Here is a 12252-nt window from a genome sequence, read left to right as displayed (position 1 = left end):
CCTAGGTAGGTACCTAGGTAGGTATAGGTAGGTACGTGCCTACCTAATTCCTGGGGAAAATGATGTACGAAGTAGAGTCATGACAGCCAACGTTTACCTTGGTCCAGCTCAGCTCCGCCCCACTGACTGGATCTCGAATAATCTGGGTCAAGAGCAAATTAATAGTATAGACCATACCACGTAGTGTACAGTGGACAAAATTGATCGCCTTCCGGTAGAAGGACAGTCCAGGTCGGTTTAGTAATCAAATTTCCATTATTCAGGGTGGTCAACGCGATGCGCTAGAACAAAAAGGCCATGCAAAGGAAACTACAAACTGCCAGACTTGTCGACACATCGATTCCTGCCTACAGTACCGCCTAACCGCCCGATCAATCATCCAACAACACCCTTGCTGAACTAGTCTACTGTAGTGCTAGACCCAAGTGGCAGTCGCATTGGATTGCCACCAGCGTGGGAACATTGCCCAGCAAGACCCAGGTTCCCCTGCAAGTGCGGGGAAAACCCATGCTCTGGGGGAAATTCGAGGGTGCCGAAAGCTCGTTGCCGACAAAAACTAAACGGTCATGCACTTTTAGCACGCACTGCTGTTTACATAGTAAAGTAACGTACTAAAATGCTCATTGACTGCTCCCCATGGTAAACACCGGGTAGAAGGATGTCCCCTGCTCCTTGTTGTGACGGAAGCGATCCCAGGCTCATGGAGGGAGCTTTTTTGCGAAGACGAAACAAACCCTACCGGCGGACTGTCCGGCAATTTCGCCATACCTCCCACTTCACTAGAATCTAGAACTAGAATCGGGGAACGTTTCTGGTCTTTTGTTTTTTTTTACCTTGACAAAATCGGACTTGCTCGCGATAACTAGAGGTCTGGCCATCTGCCAAAGATGAGCTAAAAAGTTCTCCTTTCGATCTAATCTAGGCGCGCCATTCGGTCTGTCTCTTCGTGTCTGGCCACGTCTTCTCTCTTTTTCTTTCTCTACCGTCCTTTCACGGCGCTGTGCCAGACCCACAGAAGAGAGAGAGATCAGAGATTCTACGGTCTTGCTGTACAGACCGGACCACAACCCCCTTCGATAACACCGTCCTGCCCAGCTTGAACCCCCATCGCCAGATGTCTGCTACCGACTTCCCGAGCGTCTCTTGTCTGCTGGAATTCCAATCCGTGACACGGACAATCACAACTCTGGGACGGTAGTAGCCAGACAACTGAGGTCGGACGGCAAGACGGGACGCACAAATCCATCAAGCAACGGGATCTCAAGTTTTTTCCAGCATCTCAGCCGCTGGGAAAGCGAGGCGCGCTTTTTTTATTCCTTTCTCGACACGATGGAGATTGACAGTCGCCCGTTGGAGACGCACGCGCACACACATTCACATGTGCATACACATATGGCAGTCGACTCCCCACAGCCGGACGATGTGCCAGACGAGGACCTGTCGGAACATGCGCGTCCAAGAAAAAGGACGCGCCGTGCCTGCGACAAGTGCAGCAATTCACGAACCAGATGCAACGGCGAGTGTCCTTGGTATGGAACACCTGATTTGTGCCCCTCTGCATTTCCCCTTTGGCTTATGCAACCAAACATACATACCCATACAATCATCCCATCCTGCAATTTTTAAAATTTGCCCTTCCCAGCTCGGTTGGGCCAAACAAGGCGCTAACCCAAAGGCCGATGTTCTGATACTGACGTTTTAACTTTAGCCGTCGATGTGTAGGTATGTTCTATGGGAAATTTCCCAGTGATTCTTGCTTTCCATAATCTCCTTGGCTTGTGACAGCTGGTTGCTATGCTTGTTATCTTCAAGGCATCTTTTAGTAACCTTGTGCTCTAATCGACCAGACTACGGTTATACCTGTCGCTATAATCGTGAGGTCAAGAAGAGAGGGCGGGCCCCCATCTCTATTAGTAGTGATGGCCGCGACCTGCCTTCAAAAAGAACTGCCGATAGTCATAACAAACCGGTCCATAAATACGAGAACCGCCAAGACGACACGACTACTCACCAACAACCTCACCACTCAGGTGCAAACCACTCAAGGACCAGATTTGGAGATGGTGGCGGCGTGCCTGCTCAAGGTGTGGCAGGAAACACCTCAACGACCTCACCCACAACAACCTTTCATGCTGGTGGTCTACAAAGTAATTCACAACCAGCTCTGAGCAGCGCCACCCATGGTCCTAATACCACCTCGGAGATTGGGCACGTTCCTCCTTCCCCAGGGTCATCAGGACATACAGCGCAGTATTTCGCTCATTCTCAACGTGCCCAAAGTTATAGCGAACCCTCAATTCCTGTCAGTGGAGGCCCTAGATTACATAGCAGCCACAGTAATCATAGTGCGCATAGCCAGGGCCTATCAGGCCCACGTGAAGCGCTACCAAGCCCGTCTACCGGAAGTACCCATCAATCACTTCCCGGAATATCACATGTGCCTTTGTCAGCAAACAGCTCAGGCCATCGGTCGGCGTACCAAACATCTCTCCCGTCGTCAAGTACGGCTTACGGCGCGGGCGTGAATGTTCAGATGCAGCTGGCGAGTGTTTTGGACTCGACAGCAGCCATGGATCATTCAGGTATGATGGCTACAAGTCCATCAACGAATGCACACCAACACCAGCAGTCGTCGCCGACCCTATCACGTCTTGCTCATCAGCAGGCCGGCACCTCTCCAGGTGGAGCTTTTCCCCCTATGGGAGGGGGCCATCATGCAGGTAGTGTGCACGGTGCACCGACAGGCAGTACCAGGGAAGGTATTGCTTCTGACGAGAGCATGGGCTATCCGTCTCCGGCCAACGGAAGCGTCACTGGTGGTTACGGCAGCTCCCATCGTCCCAGCGTCTCTTTCGGCGTCGAGAGCCCATCCGCTCTTGGCAACATGGGTCATCAGTCCGGGCGCGAAGGCAGCCATAGTAGCCAACGTCACGCCAATGGCCGTGGCTCTTTCAGTACTGTGACTGGTGTCGCGAATGGCCGAGTTAGAATTGGTTCTGTGGCCGACCCAGGTGGCGCGACGTCTGGTGGAGGTTTCCCCGAGATCCAACGAGTCTCGTCGCTATACAAAGCGCCGAGTGCCGACTGTCGATATGCGTGTCTGATGCCGGTACTTCCGTATATTGCAGATATTATACCCGCCAGCGTTGCATGCGATCTACTTGACGTCTACTTAACCGAACCCGGCAGCTCTCTCTTTCGCTGTGCTAGTCCCTACATCTTGACGCGCATATTTCGCAAGAAGTCCTTACTACACCCAACAAACCCCCGACCCACTACCCCTGCACTCCTTGCGACCATGCTTTGGTGCGCTGCTCAGACAGCCGACATTGTACTTCTCCATGTTCCTGGATCCCGAAGCAAGATCACCAACGCGCTATACGAGCTCTCTACTTCGCTTATTTCTCGGCGCGACCCCGACAGATGGAGGCGGATCCACGGTATGTTGCATTATGCCGAAAGGTTGAGGATGCGATGACTGACGTATTGTTTGAGCCCAGGTGGACTGCGGGTGGAAAACGACCAGTCGCAAACCCACTACGCCGAATATTTTCGTAATCTGAACGGCGGCGATGGTCCATCCTTGCGAGCTAGCGATCACTTGCCAACGACCACAGCCACTAATGAGCCTGGGGGTGTTATTGATGATGTACTCACGTTTGTCCTACTGTCAATTGCTGTATCCGGGGGCGATTTCAAGTCCGACTGCTTCAAATGGTGGAACAAAGCCATCAGACTGGCCCTAGCTCTAGGGCTCCATCGAGAGGATGAACGCTGTTCAGCCTCAGTGAGCCCTTGCGCCAACCCCCTGTGCTCCTGCCGGCGAGAACACGAGGACGACACGTCCTTGTCAGGGGCCGAAGCGAGAGAGGAGCGTAGGCGCGTCTTCTGGCTCATCTACTGCTTGGACAGGCATTTGGCGCTTTCCTTCAACAGCGCTTTGTATATCCCGGATTCATACTGCGAGCTGTATAGTAAGTATCCCAAGAATGTTGCCCTCGGGTGTACGGACATACATACCTTCCTCGTTTGTCATGAATACCAGTCCCACGAGACAGATGCTGACCTATCTGACAAAACGAATAGCTCCTCTTCCGGAAACAGTCTGGGAGGAACTTGATACGATCCCACACGCTTCAATGCCAGAAAGGGTTATTGGTCCGCCTACAGTGGTAACTGGTACGGGATTTTTTGAGTATTTCTTACCACTCATGGCAATTCTGGGCGATATTATCGAAGTCCATCACAGAAGGCTGCACCCGCGACTCGGCCGTCTCGACGACTCCCCCGCAGTGGCAGTTATAAGTGAGGAACTAGCAGCCTGTGAGCGGAGCCTCGACCGGCTGGCCCTCGATGCAGAGCCGTTGGCCCCTGCAGCCGACCCAATTGGATCAGACTATCTGTCGGCGACAGCCGCTGGTGGTGGTGGCGTTATCGGCGGCTCTACTGTGGCATCCACCTCGGTCCCTGTAGCCAGTACCCCTGGACCACATATCAAGGATCTCGTGACGGGAATTGTAGACGGCACCAGGCCAGTATCAACTGGGAGCCAGAACGGCAGCAGCGCCCAAGATGGTGTGGCTAAAGTCGAGCCCGGACCTACAACTCAGTCGACAACACCTTCCGGACCGCCACCTTTCTCTGCCGGCTCTGCAGGTAATACGCCCCCGGATCGGCGACAACACCGCTCCTCTTCTGTCCGTGACCGGTCACGTCTGCAGCTGGTTATGGCTTACAGCACACACATCCTTCATGTTCTGCATGTGCTGCTGCATGGAAAGTGGGACGCCATCTCCATGCTGGACGATGACGACGACTGGATAACGTCGGCTCGCTTCAACGACTGCGCTGCCTCAGCCATAGCTGCTTCGCAAGCTGTCAGTCGGATCCTGCGGCACGACCCGGAGTTGACCTTTATGCCGTATCTGTTCGGGATCTATCTTCTCCACGGCTCCTTTATTCTGCTCTTGTTTGCCGACCGCATGCCGCAGCTGGGCGGACCTAATCAGTCGGTCGAGCAGGCCTGCGAGACGATCGTTCGAGCCCACGAGGTGTGCGTCGTGACGCTGTCCACGGAATTTCAAAAGAATTTTCGAAAGGTCCTGCGGAGCACTTTGTACAGCGTTCGCGGCTCTAGTCCTACCGAGTGGGAGGAGCACAAGGCAAGAAGGAGGGCACTGAGCTTGTATCGTTGGACTAGAGGCGCCAAGGGTCTAGGTCTGTAAAACGAGAGGTTATGGTTGATGGGTTATATGAGGAACGAATCTTGGATTACCAGAGTAATGAAGTCGGCATATATTTACCATTTCTTGTCGAAGCGTTGCCGCAACATTTCCACATCATAGATGCGCTTGTCTACCCAGAGTCACTTTTCTTTATTGTGAAATAGGAGAGGCGTCGTTGATGGAGAGGTAGAAAGTTCCCGAAGAGCCGCTCGTGCACGCTTGACTCTTAAAACAATTGATACGTACCTAGCATTAGTTTTTACCAACCGTATTCGGCTTCATATCTTTAAACCCTATACAGGTTTCACAGGGAACCTTGGGCGGGAACGAAAGTCACCAACTCAAAAACGAAGAAAAAAGATCAAATCAGGTTTGTTAATATATTCACCACTGCTGACATGGGTAAAGCGACATCTCGATCACATAGCCCTCCGCCAAAAACGATCTTGATAGCACTGTATTACATATGTGGGAGATTTGCTCTTTCTCTCAAGGAACGGATCTGCGTTTGTAGTTCAGGTTTGCAGCATCAGCGGATATGCTTTTTGAGATGCACAGAGGGCATGTGTGGCCTGGACCGCCTGGTTGGCGTGACCCACCTCACGATCAACTAGAGCCAAGCCAAGCTCTTTGATCACATGGCAAACTACATCCATTTGATAGTGCAGGAAATGGTTATAGGATCACATCTGTGAACCGTTTGAGGATGTGGCTTCTATATGGATAAATGATTTCATGAGTGAAGAGTGTGATTGTCATTGTTCGCTGGCAAACATGATTTTGAGTTCAGGGCCAAAAAAACTGATCAGTCCATTGTTAAAATTGGTTATAGCAAGCTGCAACTGGACACTCAGGTACGGTACCAAAGTCGTCGAAGATCAGTCAGGGCAATGAACAGAGACTCCTCCGTCTTGATATTCCTGCTCCCTTGGTCCGGCAGCACGTTGATCCAGTGGTCAAACACCTCCCTCACACGACCGGTGCCTATACCAATCTCGCTTAGCTGCGGGTCGTTCATGGCAGCAAACTCGAGGCCTCGGGGACCGCCAAGCACGATAAGGAGGTGCTTGAACTGCGGCGGCGGCTTGCCGTGGGGAAATGCGTTTGCTGATACATCGCCGCGCTCGGACGTGCCGATGCTCAGGTCGTAACCACCCTCGAAGGGACTCTCGGTAAGGACTTCCGACAGGGATGCACAGCGGCGCACGCCGAAGCCCCAGTAGTAGCCGCCTTCTGTACGAGGTGCGGCCGGATCGACGGCTTCGGCGTTGTCGTACGACTCGCCGGGAAAGCGGAGGGTCAACCTTGTCTTTGGGGGGATCGATTCCGCAATTGTTATCGGCTTGCGCATGCCAATGTCAACGAGAGTGCTGTGACAATGTCAGTATGTCTGTCACTAATATATTATGTGAGAGATTGAGAGCCTGCCATCAGCACTGCGCTCGGGAAATCCAATGATGGCGCATCCTTTGATCACGGGGCGCGATATGGGTGGCAGATTTCTGGCCTTCGAGAAGTAACAAACAAAACGTACCCCTTTCCGCCTTCGGGCTTTCCAGGAAGCGTCATGGCCTCCATGTAGGGCAGCCACTCGTCCCTGTGTGGGTGGTGTGGCATGTCAAGACCGGGAAATAGACCTTGCAACCTAAGATTCGGGTGCAATGGGAAGAGAGTTTTCCGCATAAATGGCGGGCACTCCATATAGTTCAGGAGATGCCAGATGTAATGGGCCGGGTCAACGTCACCCGTGTATGCATCCGTATCAACAGCCGGTGGCCGGGAGTCATGAGGACTGTCATCAAAAACGACAACCTCGTCGATGGAGAAGACGGCCAAGGCACGTGCTATCCGCGAAGGAGCATTGATGCGCTGCTCATCCCTCGCACAACTAATACGCTGCTTAGTATTTTTTCTTCATGCGATTGCTTTTAAACTCTGAAATTCAGTGTTAGACCACAGCCACTCACTCGGTAATAATGCTGCTAGGAATGGCCACGGAGACGGTCCAGTCTCTCGGGACGGTAGGCGCAAATCTTGCTGATGGTCTGAACGTAGTGATGGTGTCACTAAGATCCGCACCATCTCCATACCTCCCAAGCTTTCGCTTCTGCATTTCAAGGAGTCAGTGTACTGCATTGATGGTTCTGTAAGGGGCTCTTTGTTGCTTCATGGTGCTACCAATTGAAAAGGGGGTTTAATCGTAGGTAAACGTAGACTATGATCTAGAAATTGGCCATTGTCCGTCCGAATTGCTTCATATGCAATTATATTGATCAGGAAACAGTGATCATCTGAAACTTACCTTGGAAGGGTGTTGCTCGTGAGGAGGCATGATATTAAGTTTGAGACCAAAGAATGTGAAGGAAGTTCTTTGGTTGACAAGATAAAGAGAGAAATGGCGTATGAGAGCGCTTTCCCGATGCTTCTTTCTCTCTTACCGACCCTTATCCTTGCGATGCTTTGAAAAAAAAGGCGGAAGAGGGGAATCTGCGGCAGAATATCCAAAATTATGGCCGCCTTCCATTTTGGTATAAGCGTCTAAACACGTCCGATCGAACGGGACCCACATTACGGAACGACGTTGGAGGCGATTCGCGCCGTCATCATTCCTGTCAGCCTATGTTCTCCCTCCACCATTCCCCTTCTCCAACTGCAATCGTGGCCATATACAGCTAGCTGCCTGCCTGCACCCCAGAATCGCAACCAAACCCAGTACAACATCACAAACGCCCATCAACACACCATGACCGTCCACGTCACTTCAGCAGCGCAATGGCGCCAGATACTCAGCTCATCCAGCGTTGTCATTACCGACTGTATGTTCAACATCACAAAAGCACCAACCCAATTTCTAGACCCCTCCTTTTGGTGGCGCACTGCTGACGAATAGTCTCCTCCTTCTCCCGGCAGTCTACGCTGACTGGTGCGGTCCATGCAAGATGATTGCGCCGACTTTCGAATCGCTCTCGACCAAGTACTCGAAGCCGAATAGGATCACATTCTGCAAAGTCGACGTCGACAGCCAACGCGAGATCGCCCAGCAGTATGCCGTCAGCGCCATGCCCACATTCCTCATCCTGAAGAGTGGATCCGTCGTCGAGACCATCAAGGGTGCCAACCCTCCCGCCCTGACGGCCGCAGTTGAGAGGGCAGTCAAGCTGGCCGGCCCTGCCACCGGCGGAGGTGCGGCTTTCTCCGGTGGCGGTCAGAGGCTGGGTGGCGGAGGTGGACCATCTGGCACCAGGTCTGGCCCGCGACAGTTTCAACGGCCAGGGAACTGGGACTTGAATAGCATCATCAACTCGATCATCGTGTTCTTTGGTCTATACTTTGTGTCGCTATTCTCTGTATGTGGTATCCAACTACCTAGACACTAATCACTCTCCTGCATACAAGCATTCTCCAGGCGCATCTGGCTCGAGGATCTTGGCATACTAGGGGCAAATGGCAGGATTGCTAACGATCAAAACTCGGGATTACAGTTCGATCCGTACAAAGCCGCGGAGTCGTCAAAATACAACATCAAGAACCCTCCGGCCCGTTCTGCCAACGTCAAGCCTGCAGGCTCAGCGGGGGCCAGACCAGGTGCGTCAAAGCCAGTTTTTCGTACGCTGGCTGATGTGGGAAGCGAATGAGAGTATTAGAGTATGGAATGGAATTCTTGGCCTCTTGGCAATGCGAGGATTGTTGGGCGTTTGGCGTTGGTGGAGGCGATGCACGAATATCATTTTTTGACAGTTTGTTCATATTTTAATGCGGATGCCGATCAATTGTTTCATGAACAAAATTTGCGGTTACGCATATATGATTTGCTGTTTTCCGGGACTTCCATTGCAGGCCAGTCGAGGTGCGAGCGTGTAGACTCGCCCTAGAAGGCTTGTTACTCTATAGGCTATTTATGCCCCTGTTGAGTGCTGTACGAGCTCGGACCAATAAGAAGCTCTGCAATTCACAGCATGGACCCCTGTAAGGTCCACTGCGGCAAACTGTGCTGCCATTGGAACTCGACCTCAATTTATTCACATCAGCCCATTGAAGAAAAAAAAATCAAAGTTGTTGTTACGCTTCCCATTCCCCACCCAAAGCTGCATGTGGGAGCTGCAGTAGAGATGCTTTCAGCTAGCAGAGTAAGAGGACATTGCTCTAAATGCAGGCAGGACCTGCTTCACCTCTTCGAATATGGATTCACTGGTCCTCTAGCTGCACGCAGAGCTCCAAGCTCAATGCGCACCGCGTCGCTTCGACAATACCACGCGACTAGGATTGGAATTACCTCCAGTCAGCAGAGAAACTTGTCGACAACGAGGTCCTTGAACCAGACACCGCCAGAAACGCCAGCATCTTCTCAGGGACCCTCGCAATCGGCCACTGAACAAGCAGCTCCTGCAGACACCCAGAAGACGACTTCAGAAGATGCACCCCTAGAATACCCTGAACGACCTGAAGGGGAAGCAACACCAGAGGAGATCGAGCAATTCGTGCGCGAGACCAAGGCCACCTTTGGAGATACTCTGCCACCCCACTTCCTTTATGAGGAGGAATACCAGGTGTACCAGCGGCTCTTTGGACCCCCGTTGCGCGCGACCGAGCCAGAGGACATTGGCATTGGTAGCATTGCCGTAGAAGATGGCGTCGATTCCAACGGCGAGCCAGGACACCGAGGTCCCGCGCTTCTCCGGGAGGACGGCCAAGGAGGCCTTGAGGAGGTTGAATATACCCCGGCCCTGAAGACCCGCGAGGCTGCAGATGCGGAAGCCGGCGAAGAGACCGATGCCGACCTCGAGGCCGACCTCGAGGCCCTCAACAACGACCCACGCATCAAGTATCTGCAGGGTGTGGCAAAGAATCAGCGTCAATATGAGGCCCTTCTTCAACTCCAGGCCGATTTCGAGGCGGCCAGCCTCCAGTCGCTGCTTGACGAGGATGCTAAAATAGCCGCCGCCGAAGCCGAAATGGTTCAGGCGGCGCAGTCCGATGACGGTGCAACGGCCGAGCAGGTCAAGGAATTTTCATGGGACGTCCAAGCAGGGGAGGAACTGGATGCGGCTGCCTACAAGGCTCGTGAGATGGACCAGTGGGATGAGGGGCACAGAGAAACCGACCGCCTCCACGAGCTGACCCTTGAGGGGCAATCCAGGACCAACCCAAGCACCATCTTTATCCCCAAGGAGAGCATTATTGAGCCCATCACAAAGCTCTTGAAGAGGACGGATCCGAAGCACGTCAAGGAAGCAGCAGAGACCGTGTTCGGTGGACCAGGGCTGCCTTACTCTGCCCGTACGCCGTACAATATGAGGAACGCAAAGCAGGTCGGAGTTGCGCTGCGGGCTACCGATCACCGCATGTCGGAGATCGAGGCCGATGCTTACATGGCGACAGTCCTGCCAACTACCTACTCCACCATCACTAGTATACTATCGGAAGTTCGTAAGAGGTTGGGTACCGAGTGGCTTCGCGGACTGATGCAAAAGAACGAGGGCAAAGGCCCACGAGTTCTGGATGTGGGAGCAGCTGGCGCGGGCCTGCTCGCCTGGCAGCATGTTGTTGAGGCGGAGTGGGGGGTGATGCAGTCGGAGGGCATCTGGAACAACCTCGAGGCTCCCATCGGAAAGAGAACGGCGCTTGTTGGCAGCAACTTCTTGAGGCATCGAGTCTCCCAACTATTGGAGAACACAACCTTCATTCCTCGGTTGCCCGATTACCTACACTCGGCCGTGAACGTCTCCAAGCACATCGATGCACCGGCTGAGCCCAAGGAGAGGAAGACGTACGACGTTATCATCATGTCCCACATCCTGATGCCGCTCGACAAGCAGTTCAAGCGTGAGGCTTTGCTCGACAATCTCTGGTCCCAGCTGAATCCCGACGGCGGTATCCTGATTGTGATGGAGAAGGGACATCCGCGTGGTTTCGAGGCTGTGGCAGATGTGCGCATGCGTCTTTTGGACGAGTTCATTGTCCCTCCCGGCTCTACATTCTCTAGCAAGTCCACTGGCGCGGACGTGGAGGACCATATTCAAACCAAGGAAGCAAAGGAGAGGGTGCGTGAGCATGGTATGATCATCGCGCCATGCACTAACCACAAGACATGCCCCATGTATCAAACGCCCGGCTTCACCTTTGGTCGCAGAGACTTCTGCCACTTTTCGCAACGCTTCATCCGCCCGCCCTTCTTCCAAAAGGTCCTTGGCGGCGTCCATCAGAACCACGAGGATGTCGACTACAGCTACCTCGCCGTGCGCCGCGGTGGTGGCCAGTCTGCAGAGTCGTCGTCCACCGAAGCCACCACCGCCGGCGACATGGACACCAACACCAGAAAATCGCCCCCAGGCGGCCCGTGGCAGGGCAAAGAGGCGACGGATCGTGCCTTTGAGGGCTACGGCAAGAAGGGTGAGGCACCACCGTCGATGCTGTCCCTCCCGCGCAACATCCTCCCGCCTCTGAAGCGGACGGGCCACGTTGTCATGGACGTGTGCACCCCGGACGGGAACATTGAGCGCTGGACGGTGCCCAAGTCCCACGGAAAGCAGGCGTACCACGACGCGCGCAAGGCCCGATGGGGTGACCTGTGGGCCCTCGGTGCCAGGCAGCGTGAGCTCCGCAAGGTCAGGCTAGGGAAGCCCGGCACTGAGGTGCTCAATGATCGCGCCAACCCGCTCGGCGGCAAGGGTGATGGTGGTGTGCGGGCGCGTCGGGCGCTCGCGCAGGCGCAGGCCAGGAGCCAGCTCGACAAGATCAACCTCGACGTGAGCCAGACGGGCAACATCGAGGGCGCGTCCAACAAGGCCCGGCAGCACCAGGTCGAGAGGAGAACCAAGAAGGGCAGACTGCCGCCCAAGCAGTCGGAGCTGGACAGGCTGAAGAAGGAGAGCAACGAGGATGAGTTTGATGACGACGAGGACATGGATCCTGAGGTGGCCAAGGCGCTTCGTGAGATGGAACAGGGCGGTAGGCGATGAGGACTGTAATCAAGAATGTAACAACATGGTGGCTTGTCGGATATCGGGGCGGTGTTATCTATATCGTA

At 53.8% G+C, this 12252-nt stretch overlaps 3 protein-coding genes across 3 annotated transcripts; 2 read left to right on the top strand and 1 right to left on the bottom strand.

Moving 5' to 3' along the window:
* Nucleotides 1-556: 556 nt before the first annotated feature.
* Nucleotides 557-5488, top strand: MGG_02880 (transcriptional activator xlnR). Its single transcript, XM_003720803.1, has 5 exons — nt 557-1529; nt 1709-1722; nt 1848-3440; nt 3501-3974; nt 4087-5488. The coding sequence occupies exons 1-5, from the start codon at nt 1330-1332 to the stop codon at nt 5223-5225; spliced, it is 3420 nt and encodes a 1139-aa protein (XP_003720851.1). The 5' UTR covers nt 557-1329; the 3' UTR covers nt 5226-5488.
* A 378-nt stretch (nt 5489-5866) lies between these two features.
* Nucleotides 5867-7678, bottom strand: MGG_02881 (deoxyribose-phosphate aldolase 2). The gene is made up of 4 exons (XM_003720802.1): nt 7528-7678; nt 7193-7332; nt 6760-7113; nt 5867-6595 (listed from the first exon to the last, which is right to left on the bottom strand). The coding sequence occupies exons 1-4, from the start codon at nt 7555-7557 to the stop codon at nt 6076-6078; spliced, it is 1044 nt and encodes a 347-aa protein (XP_003720850.1). The 5' UTR covers nt 7558-7678; the 3' UTR covers nt 5867-6075.
* A 290-nt stretch (nt 7679-7968) lies between these two features.
* On the top strand, nt 7969-12184 carry MGG_17942 (uncharacterized protein; the record flags this gene model as incomplete). Its single annotated transcript, XM_003720801.1, has 5 exons — nt 7969-8041; nt 8136-8572; nt 8708-8810; nt 9063-9072; nt 9379-12184. The coding sequence occupies 5 exons, from the start codon at nt 7969-7971 to the stop codon at nt 12182-12184; spliced, it is 3429 nt and encodes a 1142-aa protein (XP_003720849.1).
* Nucleotides 12185-12252: the final 68 nt, after the last annotated feature.

The sequence above is a fragment of the Pyricularia oryzae genome, chromosome 7 (genome assembly GCF_000002495.2).
Source record: "Pyricularia oryzae 70-15 chromosome 7, whole genome shotgun sequence".
NCBI lineage: Eukaryota > Fungi > Ascomycota > Sordariomycetes > Magnaporthales > Pyriculariaceae > Pyricularia > Pyricularia oryzae.
The sequence above is the reverse complement of the archived record's forward strand: the minus strand, read 5'-3'. Positions and strand labels throughout refer to the sequence as shown.